This window comes from Impatiens glandulifera, chromosome 3 (assembly GCF_907164915.1).
Source record: "Impatiens glandulifera chromosome 3, dImpGla2.1, whole genome shotgun sequence".
NCBI lineage: Eukaryota > Viridiplantae > Streptophyta > Magnoliopsida > Ericales > Balsaminaceae > Impatiens > Impatiens glandulifera.
The window spans coordinates 3,675,919-3,696,462 of record NC_061864.1 but is presented as its reverse complement, the minus strand read 5'-3'; the positions used below and the strand labels follow the sequence as shown (position 1 = coordinate 3,696,462).

The 20,544-nt window shown below is 31.9% G+C and overlaps 1 protein-coding gene across 1 annotated transcript; it reads right to left on the bottom strand.

Moving 5' to 3' along the window:
* Positions 1-2,941: 2,941 nt before the first annotated feature.
* LOC124932798 (phenylcoumaran benzylic ether reductase Betv6-like) lies at positions 2,942-4,185 on the bottom strand. The gene is made up of 4 exons (XM_047473478.1): positions 3,982-4,185; positions 3,764-3,901; positions 3,441-3,678; positions 2,942-3,350 (listed from the first exon to the last, which is right to left on the bottom strand). Exons 1-4 carry the CDS (start codon positions 4,168-4,170, stop codon positions 2,980-2,982), a joined length of 936 nt encoding a protein of 311 aa, XP_047329434.1. The 5' UTR covers positions 4,171-4,185; the 3' UTR covers positions 2,942-2,979.
* Positions 4,186-20,544: the final 16,359 nt, after the last annotated feature.

Sequence of the window (20,544 nt, the reverse complement as noted above, 5' to 3'; positions counted from 1 at the left end):
AATCACTATACAATGAATCGTGTTCATCATGCATTGGTTATCCTTGTCTGATCCACTTTTAAGCATAAAAAAATGAGGAATGGGTAAGAAGGTAATTTCTTCTTTGGAAGAGACCACTAACTAGTGGAGAGTTGATTATGCTTTTTCCAAGTTGTTCACTCTGAAATGGATTTCGAATCAAGGAAGCTAGCATGCATGGATGGTCCAAACAAGAAAGTGGAAAAATAACACCAATCACTATCACATTGGAGAATTTGAAACCAATATCTCTCCTTGAAGATGAATATGCACCTGCCATCTTTTCTCACTAATTAATTAAGACTCAAATTAACTTTATTTTTTACTTTCTTTTACCAATAGTGTAAATATATATATATCTTATATATTATCTGTTTGATTTCCAATATATTCATACATGGTATTTATGTACGTAGCTCTGTCATACTGTTTTTTTGGTTTCCATAGAAGTGGCGGAGTTCAAAAATACTAAGAATTATTTAATCAAGCTTGCTATGCAAATTTGAGAATTATTGTTGAACTTACTTTCATGCACATTGAAAACTCATTTTAACTGATTAGAACTAAAATACCCAAAATTGGAGTTGTATTTGAATTTTTGAACAAATTGTTTTAATAAATTTATTTATTTTATTACAAGTTTAATTTAAATTAAATAATATTCTAAAATATAACATTTTCCCTCTAAATTCAAACAAAAGTTTATCTTAGCACAATCCTAAGATAATCAATCTCAAAACAATGTTGACCACGCACAGATAATTGAGTGCATGTACGTACACTTGACTTAATAATAAAAACATTTTATATATATATATATATATATATATATATATATATATATATATATATATATGACTTATATACATATAGTCCAATATAGCACGTGTGTACTTTAAAAAGTGGTAATAGGACCCTTTTAAAGTGACAAGTCGGATAAAGTGGTATTACACTATATAATGTTAGGTGGGTGGAAGGTGAGTAATTTTATTATTTTAAAAATATATTAAAAGCAGATAGTAATATATATTAAAAAAATAGCTAAAATTAATGTAATATAGTAAAAGGAAATCTAATACCATAATAATTTGTTTATCATTAAACTTGCAGGATTTTATCAAATTCTCTAAAATTATGTTCAACAATTATTTTCTTAAATGAACTTAAACCGTTAATATTTAAAAAATAAAACATTTACTTCTCTTTAATCATATCATTTTAACCATTGGTCTATACTCTATAGGGAATCAGCCTCGCATATATTCTATCTATTAATGTTATAAATAAATTCCAAGATTAAAATATCTTTATTGTAGTTTGTCAAAAAATTAGACACCTTAATGAGAATTTAGGGAAATCTAATATATAATAAATGAAGATTTTAATAGTTATACAAGTCTTAACAAAAAGTGCAAAAATCTCTAAATTAAATTCACAATCAAATCAATTTAAATTTTATCAACTCGTCTCATATTTTTTCATAGTTTTGATCTCAAAATACATAACTGCAAATTTACATAGAACAATATAGATAAGAATGATCAAAATCTGATTAGATAGAACACTAGCCTCGTCCTTGGGCAAGTAAAATTTTCGTAAACATCAACCAAAGTTCCTCTATAAAATTAAATAGATCACTCCACAGTTATTACAAAACTCTTTGGTGAAATCTAAACTCCTCTTAAACCACCCAAATTCGAAAATAAAATTTTAAAAATGTTCCAACTTCAGATAAATTATTTAGAATAACTGGAATTGTGAAAACTCAACATCACCAACTTTTACTCGATCTTCAAACAAATATATAAAAAAAAAAAAATTATCTTAAAACTCAAAAACTTCAACATCTTGAAACAGACCTAAAAAAACACACTAGAATGCCTTCAAATCATAATCAATATCATGGTCATATATGGAGGAAAATCAATGCCGATGTAAAAAATAAAAGGATTTCAAATAAATGATGACCATAAAAAAAAGGATTTCAAGAATTAATTGGATTAATTATAGAGATCAACATAAAAAAATCATTCTTTCAACTGCTAAACTCAATAATTAGCATCCCCTATTTTATCATAATCTCAAATCTCATTAATTCTTGTTTGCCCTACATTTTAAAAGATGAAAGAATGAGTAATGTTAATTATTAGTCAATATTTTTCGAGATACTTTTCTATGTTAAAAACATTTTTAATTGACAAATAATATCTAATTGACAATATATATTTATTTATATATATATTATTAAATTTAACGGAAGTTTAAATCGAATTATTTAATTCAAAAGGAGTTAATGAAAATTGAATAGTGTATGGTTGAATTAAAGAAGAGGCTCAAAGGAGTTATAAGTTATTCCATGATAAGGCCTCAAGCAAAGGTTAATTACTTAAACTTGGATAAGCTTGAGAAGTTGAAATATTTCAGGTTTTCTCTAATTTTTTGTCAATTCAATTTATCTCCAATATAAATCAAAGTTAATACAAAACAAATAAATAAATAAAAACAGCATTGGTATCCTTATTTATTTCTACATCTCTAGTTAGTTATATTTACAATGGGTATCTCTATATCCATTTATTAATCTTTTAAATGTTATTAAATTTATATATTTTTAATGGTTTTCTAATTATATTAAATATAAATGAATAATTGTGTTCCCTTTGTTATATACAGAGAGTGAGAGATTCAGATCATATGAGTGAGATGAAATTGAAAATTCATGATTAATTAATTGGACAACTAATATTTAAAATAAATACACATATATATATATATCGACATAATAACATTAATATAGTTACCCATTACCATGAGCATATCATAAAGTCTGAGATCATATAAAACAAAAGAAATTAATTAGTACTACCCTTGACGAAAGCTTATTAATAATTATAACATTATTAATATATTGGCCTCACCTTTAATTATTCATGATCACCAATTAAGCAAACCGATCGATCTTTAAACAAAGGGGGTTAGGAATTCATCAACAGTTGTGTAGTTAACATCGGGATAAAGTTGGGAAGCCTCAACACCAAATGAAGGCTCGATCTCAAAATAGGTCTGATCTCCTTTCACAAATAACGAGTGGGCTATGCCCAATTGGATGTTGAGTGGCCACCGAGACTCTTCTATAAGCTTGAGCAGTTGATCTTCAGGAACGTAGGTTTTCTCGAGTTTCTTGTGTATCTTATTTTCCCATAGGGAAACAAGCTCATTGAATGTGTATATGTTGTTAGGTGGATTAATGTAAAGAATCTTATTCAATGTTCTTGGATCATCCACACTTTTTATTATGTATGTCCCAATATCATCCTCAGAGTTGAATACAACTGCGTATAAAAAATAATAATAAAAAATGGTTGGAACCCTAGTCGACAGATGAGGAAGATTAATTAGAGATGGATGGATAGATGATCGACCTTTGACATTTCCGTGGCCAAAAATGGTGAGTTTATCTCTTGGTGGAGCGGTGAGTCCTAGCTGGGCTAAGTTTGGGAGGAAGAAGCCGAAGCTGCAATAGCTAACCACAAACGTATATGGAATTCCCGACGCTTCAATTGCTCGACGGATTTTAGCCTTGCTTTCGAACATGCTTTTCGCTGGCTCAACAGCCCGCACGCGATCAACATCCATTCCAAACTCCGAAGGGAAGAACCTCTGCCGGCATACATACATACATACATTAAATCATTGATCAAACTCTGACTGGCTGGTCGTCAAATCTAATCTCTTTAAAATTAACCTTAATGTTTCCGGCTTCTTTGATGGCGTCGATGATTTTGTTCTGATCCACCAACTTGTAGGTCGAACCCACAGTAGATACAACAACATCCACTTGCTTTATCGCTTTCACCAACACTTGGTGATCGTACACATCACCCTGTTTTTTTTTTCAAACCCAAACCAAATCATGATGTTTTTATTTATTTAAATAATTAATATTACTAAGTACGTACTTACAACAATTACGGTAACGCCTGATTCTTTGAAGCTCTCCACGAGCTTGGCCTTAACTGGATCGGAAACTGTGCTCGGTCTTACCAAAGAGAAGGTTGGGTGGCCGGCCCTCATGCTAGCCTCCACCACAAACTTGCCGATGTTCCCGGTTCCTCCGATTATCAGAATCTTACTCTTATTCTTATCCGCCATTTATCTCTCTCTCTCTCTGGCTCACTTGTTACGTCCAAGAATTAGAGTACTGGTGCCTCGACATTTTAATGATGACATCTTGTACCGTATGTGACTTAATTATTATTTTTTTAGACAGTTTTACAAATAAACTAAGCGAAGCACATAGGATTTGTACTATAAGAGCACGTTGAGTAAGTGGTTTTTTTTATTTTGTTAGAGATTTTTTTTTCAAAAACTATTGTTTGATTACAAGTATATAAAAACATTGTTTTTATATTTTATTTTTACCAAATTACTATTTATTTATATAATTTTTATTTAATAATTAATTTATATAAAAAAAAAGTAAGTGATAATTTTAGTATTTTAATAGTTAAATATATTGATTAAAGGTTAAAATTATACGATTTTAAAAAAAGTTAACTAGTCTGATTTTATGTAACTCTTGAATAGGTAAATTTTAAAAAATTTAAATTCACTAATAAGATTTTACAAATTTATTAATAATTTCAATTTTATACTATTTTACGTTAAAAATATATAAATTTATATTTATAAATTAAAAAAATTATTATTTATTCAAATAAATAAATTAATATAATTAATTTTTTAAATATAATTTTTTTTAATAGTATTATTTACTTATTAATGTTTTTTATTAATTTTATATTTAAATATATAAAATTTTAAAATTGGCTTAGGTATAAAATATTATATATATAAATAATAAAAATATATAACTAATATTTTTTTTAACCTAAATTTTAAATTTTACGAGTTTACAAATAAACACATATTTTATAATTTTACATAAATTCTCGATATTTACCTCATTTGAATATGATTATTAAGATTTAGTACAAAAACTCCCCTAACCAAAATCTAAACAAGCCCGAAGCCCATGCGATTATGGGTTTTAATTACAATTATTAAAATATTATATTATAATAAAAAATAATTTTAATATAAAAGAAAATCAAATTCTATATTTGATATGTATAAATTTAAAAAAAAATTAAAATATGTTGGTAAAATTATAAATTTTGTTTATTTTTTGTGTTATAAATAAAATTTATTATATTGCATAATAAAATTTTATTACATAAGTGATTTTATATTTTTTGATAGAATAAGTATTTTTTTTTTGTATTTATATAAATATATATATATATATATAATAAATAAATTTTTATTTATTTATACTTTAAATTTATCTATTTGTGTATTTTGTTTTACTTTTTTTCTCACATTCTTTTTATTAAAGAGATAGATAGATTTAATTTATTATTAATTTTTTCATATAAATAAATATATTATATTATACAATTATAATAAACATAATATAAAATTTATCTTTGAATAAATATGTTTACATTATTTTTATATATATATATATATATATATATATATATATAAATCCTATTAATATATCATTATTATATATGTGAATATATATTTATAATAAAGATAAATAATATATTATATAAAAATCTATATCAAATTAAAAATAAACAACAAATTATTAATTTTTATAATATATTTACTTATATTATATATATATAATAATAATAATAATAATAATAATAAAATGTTTTATTTTCACATTTATTTTTCAATATATCATTTTATATCATATAATTATACATACTCACCCTCATAATTATATATATATATATTTATATATATATATATATATTTAAATATTGTTTTGTACAAACAAAACAATATTAAATATATAATTTTTTTTCTTAAATATGATGAGTTAATAAAAAGATTTAATAATAAAAAGTTGAATATAAATTTTGTAAATTTTAATTTATAACAAAAACATAAATTTAAAAAGAGAATATAAATATAAAGATTGATGATAAGGTGGGGGTTAGTCTTGTCTTTCTCGTACCTTTTTAAATTCCTTCTCCTATATAGTATATATCACTTTAGAGTGGGGGAAATTTCTTATCATAAATGTTGTCTAAAAAAATGTGATAATAAGTGATTGGTATTGGAAAATGATATTTTTTATCCTACAACATTATTCTAGATATCATTAATTACACTAATTTATTGTCCTCTATTATTACTTTATGTCAATTTAGTCTTTATAATATTTACTCTCAAATCTATAATTATTTGATTTTGAATTTTGATCTATGACATTTTAACCGTTAAACCATTATTGAATGCTAAAATAAATTTATATATATATATATATGTTAGGATCTAGATCGCCGATAGTGGACCGGGGTCCGGCTAAAGGATAATCTCTGACAACACTCAACGGTTGACGTCGTTAATCCGGTTAAGAATTAACACTTGTTTCAATACTACACAAGTTGTTACAAACCTTGAACCGAGTTCAAGTGGGGAAGTGGTTTGTTTCAGATTGAAACAACACACACATTATGAATAGAGATGGAGTTTGGAGAATATCTGTTTGAAGATTAGTGAGTCGGTTATAATGATATGAGTCGGTTAGAATGATATGAGTCGGTTAGAATATATAGAACCGGTAGAAAATAAAGCACGAGACACAGGTTTTTATGGATGTTCGAAGATGAAATTCCTACGTCACCCCTTCTTCTCAAACAACGAGAAAGATATTCACTAAGGAATACACAAACACAATACACGATCGAGTCTTATTTACTGCTCGATAATCACTCTTACAATTCTCATAGAAATTGTAATACACTTCGCAAATACACACAAGTTTTGAATCTTTTAGAGAGAAAAGGGTTTTTGATCACTTTGTAACTTGTTTTCTCACAACTCTTAACATTTGCTTGTCTATCTGTTCTTGTTTCTTCACCTTCTCCTTTTATATTTTATATGTGAAATGTGCCAACGGTCACATTTTTTCAACGGATACCTTCAGGGTAATCCTTGAATCTGATTGGTTGAGCAGAGGATCAACATAGTCATTAAACACAAACACAATACACAATACACAAACACAATACACGATCGAGTCTTATTTACTGCTCGATAATAACTCTTACAATTCTCATAGAAATTGTAATACACTTCGCAAATACACACAAGTTTTGAATCTTTTAGAGAGAAAAGGGTTTTTGATCACTTTGTAACTTGTTTTCTCACAACTCTTAACATTTGCTTGTCTATCTGTTCTTGTTTCTTCACCTTCTCCTTTTATATGTGAAATGTGCCAACGGTCACATTTTTTTCAACGGATACCTTCAGGGTAATCCTTGAATCTGATTGGTTGAGCAGAGGATCAACATAGTCATTAAACACAAACACAATACACAATACACAAACACAATACACGATCGAGTCTTATTTACTGCTCGATAATAACTCTTACAATTCTCATAGAAATTGTAATACACTTCGCAAATACACACAAGTTTTGAATCTTTTAGAGAGAAAAGGGTTTTTGATCACTTTGTAACTTGTTTTCTCACAACTCTTAACATTTGCTTGTCTATCTGTTCTTGTTTCTTCACCTTCTCCTTTTATATGTGAAATGTGCCAACGGTCACATTTTTTTCAACGGATACCTTCAGGGTAATCCTTGAATCTGATTGGTTGAGCAGAGGATCAACATAGTCATTAAATGCGGTTTAGACTTCTAAGGCATGGAGCAGATCGGCTTGATTTGTCTTTGCTTGATTATAACAACTATCGGTTGGACAGTTGCCTGCACCTGGGAGATTGCTCCTTTGACTTATACCAGAATGGTAATTTTTCTTCAGGCAATCTTCTACAGCCTGCAGCATATCATCAAACTTGTATGAACATGGCAATGTCACAGTCTGATTCTTTGATGTCATCTTTTGCATATGCCCAAAGTGTTTATTTGTACCAATTTGTAAATTGTTCTTTATTTGATATCCTTGACTTTTTGCTCTAAATAGTTTTCTCGTTGGATTTGTTCTTTAGATTTTGATTGAATACTTCATTCAACTGATCATGTTAACAGGTTGTTCAGTTCAACCGGACAACTTTAGGTTTTGGATTTGTTACTTGCTTTTTTTAGCCGGTTTGATTACTTGACCGGTTGTAGTTCTTGACCGTTCTTGCACAATAAGTTTGTTTTGTTAAGTTCTAATTGACCGGTCAATTTTATCTAACAAAATATATGAGTTCAAATTTACTATTCTCTGCCTTACACCACATTTACAAAAATTTGTCATTTTATAGAATTAGTCGAAATTAATAAAGAGAAAATAAAAGTCAACATATATTATGAAGGTAGTGTAGAGTGGAACACCAAATCTTGAACAACAAATTTGAGGTGTATATCTTGCGTGAGTCTCTTATTATCTTTACTGCTAAAAGGATGGACAATATGTATGTGTGTCATGCTGAGACTGTTTATGACTCTGTGAACTCTGTGATTGGTGATAAATTTGTTTTTTGACATAATAAATTAGGTCACATGAGTAACAAAGGTCAAAAGATTTTGCATAAAAGTGGTTACTTTAGTAGTGATAAATTGTCCCCATCCACTTTTTTGAATCATGTGTGCTAGGAAAACAGTATAAGGTGAGTTCTCCTACCCAAACGTGTTTAAGTGTACCGATAACCTTGAATATGTGTATGCTGAAGTGTGGGGTCCCTCCAGTGTTGCTACACATGAGTGGAACCAATATTTCTGTCCATCATTGTTGATTACTCTAGGAAAATTTGTTACTTTTGAAACATATAGTCTAATATTTTTAAAAAATTTAAGGAGTGAAAGATTTTGATTGAGAATCAAACATGTAAAAGAATCAAAACTCTTAAATAGGTAAATTTTTAAAATTTTAAATTCACGATAATAAGATTTTACAAATTTATTAATAATTTCAATTTTATACTATTTTACGTTGAAATATATAAATTTATATTTATAAATTAAAAAAATTATTATTTATTCAAATAAATAAATTAATATAATTAATTTTTAAATATAATTTTTTTTAATAGTATTATTTACTTATTAATATTTTTTATTAATTTTATATTTAAATGTATAAAATTTTAAAATTGACTTAGGTATAAAATATTATATATATAAATAATAAAAATATATAACTAATATTTTTTTTTACCTAAATTTTAAATTTTAGAACACATGTTTTACAATTTTACATAAATTCTTGATATTTACCTCATTTGAATATGATTATTAAGATTTAGGACAAAAACTCCCCGTAACCAAGATCTAAACAAGCCCGAAGCCCACGCGATTATGGGTTTTAATTACAATTATTAAAATATTATATTATAATTAAAAATAATTTTAATATAAAAGAAAATCAAATTCTTTATTTGATATGTATAAATTTAAAAAAAAAATAAAATATGTTGGTAAAATTATAAATTTTGTTTATTTTTTGTGTTATAAATAAAATTTATTATATTGCATAATAAAATTTTATTACATAAGTGATTTTATATTTTTTGATAGAATAAGTATTTTTTTTTGTATTTATATATATATATATATAATAAATAAAATTTTATTTATTTATACTTTAAATTTATCTATTTGTGTATTTTGTTTTACTTTTTTTCTCACATTCTTTTTATTAAAGAGATAGATAGATTTAATTTATTATTAATTTTCATATAAATAAATATATTATATTATACAATTATAATAAACATAATATAAAATTTATTGAATAAATATGTTTACATTATATATATATATATATATATATATATATATATATATATATATATATATATATATATATATATATATATATATATATATATATATATAAATCCTATTAATATATCATTATTATATATGTGAATATATATTTATAATAAAGATAAATAATATATTATATAAAAATCTATATCAAATTAAAAATAAACAACAAATTATTAATTTTAATAATATATTTACTTATATTATATATATATAATAATAATAATAAAATGTTTTATTTTCACATTTATTTTTCAATATATCATTTTATATCATATAATTATACATATTCATCCTCATAATTATATATAATTATTTATATATATATATATATATATATATATATATATATAATTATTTATATATATATATATATAACGTTCTTTGTACAAACAAAACAATATTAAATATATAATTTTTTTTTCTTAAATATGATGAGTTAATAAAAAGATTTAATAATAAAAAGTTTAATATAAATTTTGTAAATTTTAATTTATAACAAAAACATAAATTTAAAAAGAGAATATAAATATAAAGATTGATGATAAGGTGGGGGTTAGTCTTGTCTTTCTCGTACCTTTTTAAATTCCTTCTCCTATATAGTATATATCACTTTAGAGTGGGGGAAATTTCTTATCATAAATGTTGTCTGAAAAAATGTGATAATAAGTGATTGGTATTGGAAAATGATATTTTTTATCCTACAACATTATTCTAGATATCATTAATTACACTAATTTATTGTCCTCTATTATTACTTTATGTCAATTTAGTCTTTATAATATTTACTCTCAAATCTATAATTATTTGATTTTGAATTTTTATCTATGACATTTTAACCGTTGAACCATTAATGAATGCTAAAATAAATTTGAGAAATGATAAAGCCAACGAATGGCTAGCGAAAGCAAGGCCACGAATCTTACGTGGCCTTGCCAGCTAGGAGAGAGAAAGAAAAAAAAAATAAAAAAAAAATAAAACGTTTCTGCATATCCTCTTTCACCCAATAGGGTTTCATATTTCTGCATTTCTTTCTCTCTCTGAAACGCTTCATTTATTTCTCTTCTCCAGCTCCGACAGCATTTATTTCTCTTCTCCGGCTGCATTTATTTCTTTTCCACGGCTGCATTTACTTCTCAATGGTATCCTTTTTAAGGATCTTTATTATTTTTTTAATAGATCCAGAGTTTAGATTTTATAGATCTAGGGTTTAGATTTTACAGATCTAGGGTTTTTACATTTTACAGATGTATATATGGATTTAAACGGTTTGAATTTTCAGGATACAGAAGCACCAAACTTGAACAACCCAGTAGATGAAGAACTTAACCTGAACAGTTCCACCCCCGTTGAACCCCAAAGGTACCCTGAACAGATCTAGTGGTTTCGGGACAAGAAAGGGTCCTTCCTTGTCCCGAAATGGTTGGTTTCGGGACAAGAAAGGGTCCTTCCTTGTCCCGAAATGTGTGGTGTCTTGTAAGAAAATGTTGTGTTTCGGGTAAAAAAAATTTGTGTTTCGGGACCCGAAATGAGTCGTTTCGGGACAAGAAAGGGTCAAAACCAACCATTTCGGGACAAACATTGTTTTGTTTCGGGACCCGAAATAGGTGGTTTCGGGACCCGAAAGGTGGTTTCGGGACCCGAAAGGTGGTTTCGGGACTCGAAACGGGTGGTTTCGGGACCCGAAACTTGTTGTTTCGGAACCCGAAAGGTTGTTTGGTGACCCGAAAGGTGGTTTCGGGACTCGAAACGGGTTGTTTCGGGACCCGAAACTGGTTGTTTCGGGACCCGAAAGGTTGTTTCGGGACCCGAAAGATGGTTTCGGGACTCGAAACGGGTTGTTTCGGGACCCGAAATGGTTGGATTCGGGACCCGAAATGGGTGTTTTATGGACTTTTTCTTACGGTTTCACATAATTTTTGCAGTCACATTCCTAGTGTTGGAATGACATTTTCCTCCGAAGAACAACTTCTTGAATTCTACACATCATATGCCCACTTAACGGGATTCGGCATTACCAAATTAGGGAGCAAAAATGTAGGTGGTAAGAGGAAATATTTCAGCGTTGGTTGTGCCAAGAGTTTTATGAAAGAATCGAAGGCAAAAAATAAGTTTCATCAGCCTAGACCAATAACGAAGACAGATTGTAAAGCAAAGATTAATGTTGTTGTTCGAAATGAAGGGGAATATGTGATAACAAGTATTTCTCTTGAGCACAACCATACATTAAGCCCAAAGAGAATACGTCATGTTAGATCCTACAAAGTGATTGACGGAAATGTAAAAAGAAGATTGGATACAAACGATGAAGCTGGAATAACTGTGGCCAAAACATTTCAATCACTTGTAGTTGAAGCTGGAGGGTATGAAAACATGTCTTTCGATGAGAGGACATGTAGAAATTACGTTACAGAAGCACGACGGTTGAGGTTAGGGATTGGGGATGCTGAAGCACTCACTAATTATTTCTTAAGAATGCAAACCAGGAATTCAAACTTCTTCTACCTTATTGATTTGGACGAGGAATCCCGAATTAAAAACGTGTTTTGGGCAGATGGTAGGTGCAGGGCTGCCTTTGAAGATTTTCATGATGTTATCTCTTTCGATACAACCTATTTGACAAATCGCTATGACATGCCTTTCGCTCCGTTTGTTGGTGTTAATCATCATGGTCAATCCATTTTGCTTGGATGTGGATTATTGTCAAGTGAGGATTCAAATTCTTTCACTTGGTTGTTTAGAACTTGGTTGGAATGTATGCATGATAGACCTCCAAATGCCATAATCACAGACCAATGTCGATCCATGGCGATTGCAATTGAGAAGGTATTTCCTAAAACTCATCATCGATTTTGTTTGTGGCATATAATGAAGAAACTTCCTATAAAACTTGGAAGCCATACTGAATATCATCTAATAAAGAAGAGGCTGAAAAACATAGTATACAATTCCATAAATATTCAACAATGTGAAGATGATTGGAATAGATTAATTGAAGATTATCAGTTGGAAGATAATGTTTGGTTGAAATCTTTGTATTTGGAAAGATCTAAATGGATACCTGTTTATGTCAAAGGACAATTTTGGGCCGGCATGTCAACATCTCAACGGAGTGAAAGTATGAACGCATTCTTTGATGACTACGTGCAGTCCAAAACATCTCTCAAACAATTCGTCGAGCAATATGATAGGGCTCTGTTGCGAAATATCGAGAGAGAAAAGAAATTGGATTTCAAATCTTTTAATTCTTTGATACCAACTGTAAGTGGATTTGCCTTTGAAAGACAATACCAAACCTTCTACACTCCAGATATATTTAGATTGGTTCAAGAAGAAGTTAGAGGTTTGATGTTGTGCGACATCTCAGTCATTGAAGAGGAAGGGTCAGTTAGTATATTTAGAGTTGAGGAAATCATTCTGGGGGTTAATGGAGAACATGTAAGAGATGTTTCTTACAAAGTACATTACACAGAAAATGATTGCAATGTGAAATGTCAATGTCGATTGTTTGAGTTCAGAGGTGTTTTGTGTAGGCATATCATGGCTGTATTGAAAAAAATGAGGGTGAATGAGGTACCAATGCATTATATAATGGACCGGTGGCGTAAAGATATTAAGCGTGGGTATCAAAATATCACCAACATTTATGATTCAGATATGTCTGTTGAAGAAAAAAAACGTCACAATAGTCTAACTCGATTGATGCAAGAGGTTCAACAAGTTGGAGTAAAATCTGAAGTCAGCTGTTCTTTTTGGATGAACGGAATAAAAGGCTTGATGGAACAGTTTATGTCACTTAATCATGGAAGCCATACTGAAGCATCTAAAGACCAAAGCACAGAAGCATCTCCATCTCCATCTCCATTTCAATCTCCCGCTACATCCATTTTGATACACTCTCCTAACAAAGTTAGAAGTCGAGGACGACCACCAACAAAGAGGAAACAATCCTTAATTGAAAAAATCCCCAAGACTTCGAGATCAAAAAAGAAGAGAGATACGGCCACAACATCTACAGTTTTGGATTCAACACAACAACAACAGCAATGGAATGATCCACTTTCAACTCAATTTTCCTTTACATCACTTTTGTCCTCTCAAGTATATGTCGAAGATAATGCGTGTGGGGATAACATTCAACGAAGATAGTATGTATTTGATAATGAAGAGAGTACTTATTTGATAATGTTGTTGTCACTTTGAATATTTTTACTTTTTTATCATATCTTTAACGAAGATAGTATTTATTTGATATTGAAGAGAGTACTTATTTGATAATGTTGTTGTCACTTTGAATATTTTTACTTTTTTATCATATCTTTAACGAAGATAGTACTTATTTGATAATGTTCTTGTCCCGAAACCATCCATTTCGGGTCCCGAAACAACTTTTCGGGTCCCGAAACCATCCATTTCGGGTCCCGAAACAACTTTTCGGGTCCCGAAACCATCCATTTCGGGTCCCGAAACCACACGTTTCTTGTCCCGAAACAACTTCTCGGGTCCCGAAACCACACGTTTCTTGTCCCGAAACAACTTCTCGGGTCCCGAAACCACACGTTTCTTGTCCCGAAACAACTTCTCGGGTCCCGAAACCACACGTTTCTTGTCCCGAAACAACTTCTCGGGTCCCGAAACCACACGTTTCTTGTCCCGAAACAACTTTTCGGGTCCCGAAACCATTCATTTCTTGTCCCGAAACCACACGTTTCTAGTCCCTAAACCAAACGTTTCTTGTCCCGAAACCACCCATTTCAACTCATATTATACTTGTTTTCTTGTCACGAAATGGCATTTTCAATTCATATTATACTTGTTTTCTTATCACGAAATGGCATTTTCAACTCATATTATACTTGTTTTCTTGTCACGAAATGGCATTTTCAACTCATATTATACTTGTTTCTTGTTTTTTAACTCATACTATAATTGAAGACTAGAAAATAATTGAAGACAAAAAATTTATATACTTGGATTATACAGGTTAAATGTTTCAGGACAATCTTCTTTCAAAATTTCCAGATACTTCAATAAGATGTTCCTCAGATTTCGGTTCAAACTTGAACGGATGATCATTGCGGTGTATTTGGCTCGCAAAGCTTCAATCATTCCCTTTGCCTAAGAAAATGATAATTCACCGGTTATTTATTAAAGATTTGTGAAACAAATAAAATGTGAAAATATTTAACTTACATTTTTTTGGCTTATAGCACATTCCCAATCTGCATTGCCATAGTAAGTATGAATATGTCTCATGCAGTATATTCCGCAATCCGTTTTATTTGAACTGTCTTGCCAATGTAAATTTAAAACATTCACCGGGAATTGAGCAATTTGGGTTGACATCTCTTGGTCGATAGTATTGAAGTACTCCACAACGTTTTCAACCTGTTTTACAAAAGAAGTTCATAAACATAAACACTTTAACATACATTATGTGTAAAAAACACTTCAACAATACCAGTTTCCGAATTGTAACATATTTATGTTCCCATTCTATATCTGGGTCCAGTGGTAGATTGTCGAGGACTTCAATTACTTTCTTCGCAATGTTGATGACAACAACATAATAATGACTTTCGTATAAAATTGGGAAAAATATCTGCAAAATTATGACCATGAATCAGATGACATATATGAGCAAGAATAAGTATTTAATATAAGCATATTGAACTTACCAGATTAGTAGTTTTCATGTCTTCGGGTGTTATTTGGAAAATTCTCATTTCTTCAATCAGTCTTTCGATAAAAAGCTCTTTCGTTCTCCAAAAGTCCTGCAAATTAAGTCAACATGACAATAAGACAATTGGTTTATACAATAATGAAAGATATAGAGACTTACCGTAAGGACTGTTGAAAAAACGATTTTCGCTTCGGAGGCCATTTTGCAGAACAGTGTGATAACGTTTGCCCAAGCATCAATAATACCACTTTCAACATGGCATCTACTTTTCATCGATTGAAATTGCTCTATGTTGATATTGGTATGCTCGGATACATACAATACTTCCTTCCTGAAACCACATATAGAAGAGATGAAGTTAAAAAAAAACCAATTTGGGTCCCGTAACCACCCGTTTCGGGTCCCGAAACCACCCGTTTCGGGTCCCGAAACTACCAGTTTCGGGTCCCGAAACCACCAGTTTCGGGTCCCGAAACCACCTTTCGGGTCCCGAAACCATCCATTTCGGGTCCCGAAACCATCCATTTCGGGTCCCGAAACACACTTTCAGGACCCTAAACCACCATTTCGGGACAAGAAACACCCCTTTCATGTCCCGAAACCACACTTTCTGGTCCCGAAACCACACTTTCGGGACCCGAAACAGCCAAACACATAAAGAATACACATACACATAAGAATTCAACTTTCATGACAAAAACAAATGAACTAAGAAAGATTGATTTATCTCGCATCCTCATCAGCTTTATTGTCAAAAACCATTCCCAAAACGACCTCATCCTTGTCAGCTATATTGACAAATTTGAAGAAATTTTTATATCTTTTTTTGTTCTCCATCAAATACGGACATTGAAGGCGTGGTGGAATTTTCATCATGACTTTCAGGGGATTTTTTTTAGGTTTTTTGATGACAAATTTGTTTCCTTTGAACACCGATAGAGGAACTGCTTCACCACCCTCTTTTTGAACCTGCAATTCATATCCTGCATCACGATGAATTTGGGCAGACTCGAAGTTCTTCGGCTTGTCCTGCGTCATATATGGAGATTTAAGGTTTGCTGGAACTCTCAGTTGTCGCACGGGATTTTTCCTTCTTTTTCTTGGAGGCACCTCTTTTCCATCGTCCTCTGTGTGATACCCCTCATTAATTTGAGCAGCAGGCTCCTTGTCACCGGCCTCATCAAGACCCACCTCCTTGTCAGCGGCCTCATCAAGACCACCATCATTTTGAGCAGGCTCCTTGTCAACGGCCTCATCAAGACCACCGTCATTTTGAGCAGGCTCCTTGTCACCGGCCTCATCAAGACCCACCTCATTGTCAGCAGCATCTTTGTCACATTGTGCTTCAGAAGGTGCTTCATCCTTGAAGTATTTATGCATGGCATCCCTGAAAAGCTTATTCTTGTCCATTGCTCTGTAAATGATGTGCATGGCGTTGTCATACAATGGTGTTGCATCCCAGCCTGAACTTAAAGATTCCATTTTTCTCATCGCTTTTTCAAGCATCACTGTACATTTCGTAACGCACACCAAATTCTCTGTAAATGTTATTCCGACCTCATCCGGAGCTGTGTTCAGAGGTGGTGACCTATTCCTAGGTTCTGTTGCTGCTGCCGCCGCCGCCTTTGGGGTCTGAGACACCCCCCCATCAATATCATCCTCCTCGTTCTCCTCCTCGTCGTTCTCTCTGAAATCATTATCCTCGTCGTCGCTCTCATCCCACATCCCGGGTAGTGGAATGCGTCCCAGAACGATTCCACGTCCGAATCCTCCATTTTCCAACTCTGTATCCAGCCTAAACTTCAACGTTGTGTCATTCCAACATGACAGTATAGGAAATCGTCGTTCAGTAACTCCTCCCAGTTCAGGGTTGCTCACCCTATACACGTAGCATAGCTGAAAACATACATATGTTAAAACTAAATATTTTTGAAAACATGAAAATGAATGAGTGATAACTTACGATAAAGAACGTATGTGGTCCTTGGAAATGTCGTTTTTCATTCTGCTTCACTTTTGCGCATGATTGAACTAATCCTTCAAGTACAAATTTGCACCAATTGAACTTCTTGATATTGTCAACATCTGAAATAGATTTCAGAATTCTATACCTGCAAATGAAAAAAACATATTTGAGGATTATTTAACAATACAAATTTGTTGTCATGCAATTGAAAATACTAGAAATGAGATATACCTGGATAGGTTACCTAGGTGATCACACCAGAGAAAGCAACTGACAACAAATAATACGAAGTCTATCTTGAAATTGTTGTCAGCAGCTTTGTTCTCAATGATTTTGATCGGCATAGCAGTAGCTAAAGGAGCGCCATTAACGGGGTTACCCCATCGAGTCCTAAATGCCTTCAACTTGTCATCAATCTCGTTATTCTGATATTCTAAAATATTCAGCTCCCCTCTGGGGAGACCCAATACCATATGAACGTCCTCTTCTTCGATTTTCACTTCCTCGCCATTCTCTAGGGTGAATGAACATTTATTGCAGTCAAACTTTCTGACTAGATAACGAGAGATCTCCCCGGGGCATTTTGAAAGCGATAATGAAAGTAGAGCGCCAAAGCCTATTGACTTCACAGCATCTTTTTGTTCCTTAGACAGCATTTGAAGAAGATTGAAAAGGCCACTAGACGATGTCCTAGTTAAAAATAAGTTGTGGGGGGCTGCTTTGGGAGCTGTTGCTCTAGGGGATTTTGGAACTGATTTGGGAGCTGCATTTGGAGCTGTTGCTCTAGGGGATTTGGGAAATGGTTTGGAAGCTGCTTTGGGAGCTGGATTGGGAGCTGATTCTTGGACAATACTTTTACGTTTATTTGCCCTACAACAACAAATGATAAACATTTAAAAGCCATGAAGCAAATAATCACTAAAATGAAGCAATTCGGGTCCCGAAACCATCCATTTCGGGTCCCGAAACCACCATTTCGGGTCCCGAAACCATCCATTTCGGGTCCCGAAACCACCAGTTTCGGGTCCCGAAACCACCTTTCGGGTCCCGAAACCACCATTTTCGGGTCCCGAAACCATCCATTTCGGGTCCCGAAACACACTTTCGGGACCCTAAATTCAGCCAAACATTAAGTAATCCAACTTTCGGGTCCCGAAACCATCCATTTCGGGTCCCGAAACACACTTTCGGGACCCTAAATTCAGCCAAACATTAAGTAATCCAACTTTCGGGTCCCGAAACAGCCTATTTCGGGTCCCGAAACCACACTTTCGGGACCCTAAATTCAGCCAAACATGAAGTTATCCCACTTTCGGGACCCATAACAGCCTATTTCGGGTCCCGAAATCACACTTTCGGGACCCTAAATTCAGCCAAACATTAATTTTCCCACTTTCGGGACCCATAACAGCCTATTTCGGGTCCCGAAATCACACTTTCGGGACCCTAAATTCAGCCAAACATTAATTTTCCCACTTTCGGGACCCATAACAGCCTATTTCGGGTCCCTAAATTCAGCAAATACCCAATAAATTTAGTTTTGGCTAACAATAATTCAACCATACACAATTAAATCAGACTTTCGGGTAACGAAAACTTTGTTTCGATAACCATAATGCAGCAATACCCTAACCATAACTCTGAAACCCTAACCCTAACTGCAAAACCCTGACCCTAACCGCAAAACGCTAACCCTACGATTCTAAAATAGAAGATGTCTTATTTACCTTGTCCTTGGAGATCTTGGGGCCTTGCATGGAGATTTACCTGAAACACCAGCCTGAAAAGAAAATATTACGAAATGAACACGAAGGCGGACGATTCTGAAACTGAAATATTAAAGAATGAGAAGTGTCTTACCATTTTCGAGCGAAAGAAGAAAGTAGAAGTCGGGATGCCGGAGTGATAAATCGCCAGAGAAGACGCCGGTTCGTTCGCCGGATGTGATAAATCGCCAGAGAAGAAAGAGAGGGAAGAAGAAAGAAGAAAGAGAAGCTGAAACGTTTTATTTTTTTTATTTTTTATTTATTTTTTTTCTTTCTCTCTCCTAGCTGGCAAGGCCACGTAGGATTCGTGGCCTTGCTTTCGCTAGCCATTCGTTGGCTTTATCATTTCTCAATAAATTTATATATATCTATATGAGTAATGATAGAGAGCGGGAAAAAAATGACAAGAAAGTCTAGGGAAATGATGTGTCATTTCCTGAGTGGTTTGAAAATTTAATAGGAGAGAGAATTTTCAGATTTTCAAACCACTCAGGAAATGACACATCATTTCCCTAGACTTTCTTGTCATTTTTTTCCCGCTCTCTATCATTACTCTATATATATATATATATATATGTTAGGATCTAGATCGCCGATTTTGGATCGGGGTCCGGCTAAAGGATAATATCTGACAACACTCAACGGTTGACGTTAATCCGGTTAAGAATTAACACTTGTTTCAATACTAGACAAGCTGTTACAAACTCTTGAACCGAGTTCAAGTGCGGAAGTGGTTTGTTTCAGATTGAAACAACACACAAATGATGAATAAAGATGGAGTTTGGAGAATATCGGTTTGAAGATTAGTGAGTCGGTTATAATGATATGAGTCGGTTAGAATATAGAATCGACAGAAAGTAAAGCACGAGACACAGGTTTTTATGGATGTTCGAAGATGAAACTTCTACGTCACCATTTCTTCTCAAACAACGAGAAGGATATTCACTAAGGAATACATAAACACAATACACGATCGAGTCTTATTTACTGTTCGATAATCACTTTTACAATTCTCACAGAAATTGTAATACACTTCGCAAATACACACACAAGCTTTGAATCTTTTAGAGAGAAAAGGGCTTTTGATCACTTTGTAACTTGTTTTCTCACAACTCTTAACACTTGCTTGTCTATTTGTTCTTGTTTCTTCACATTCTCCTTTTATAAATATATATATATATATGAGTTCAAATTTACTATTCTCCGCCTTACACCACATTTACAAAAATTTGTCATTTTATAGAATTAGTCAAAATTAATAAAGAGAAAATAAAAGTCAACATATATTATGAAGGTAGTGTAGAGTGGA

Bases quoted from the DNA above. Each gene is read 5' to 3' on its own strand.
- LOC124932798 (XM_047473478.1), bottom strand. From the start codon at position 4,170: ATGGCGGATAAGAATAAGAGTAAGATTCTGATAATCGGAGGAACCGGG. The intron at 3,902-3,981 runs GTAAGTACGTAC...AAAAAAAAACAG, and splicing joins CAGGCGTTACCGTAATTGTT to GGTGATGTGTACGATCACCA. The intron at 3,679-3,763 runs GTTAATTTTAAA...GTATGCCGGCAG, and splicing joins AAGAAGCCGGAAACATTAAG to AGGTTCTTCCCTTCGGAGTT.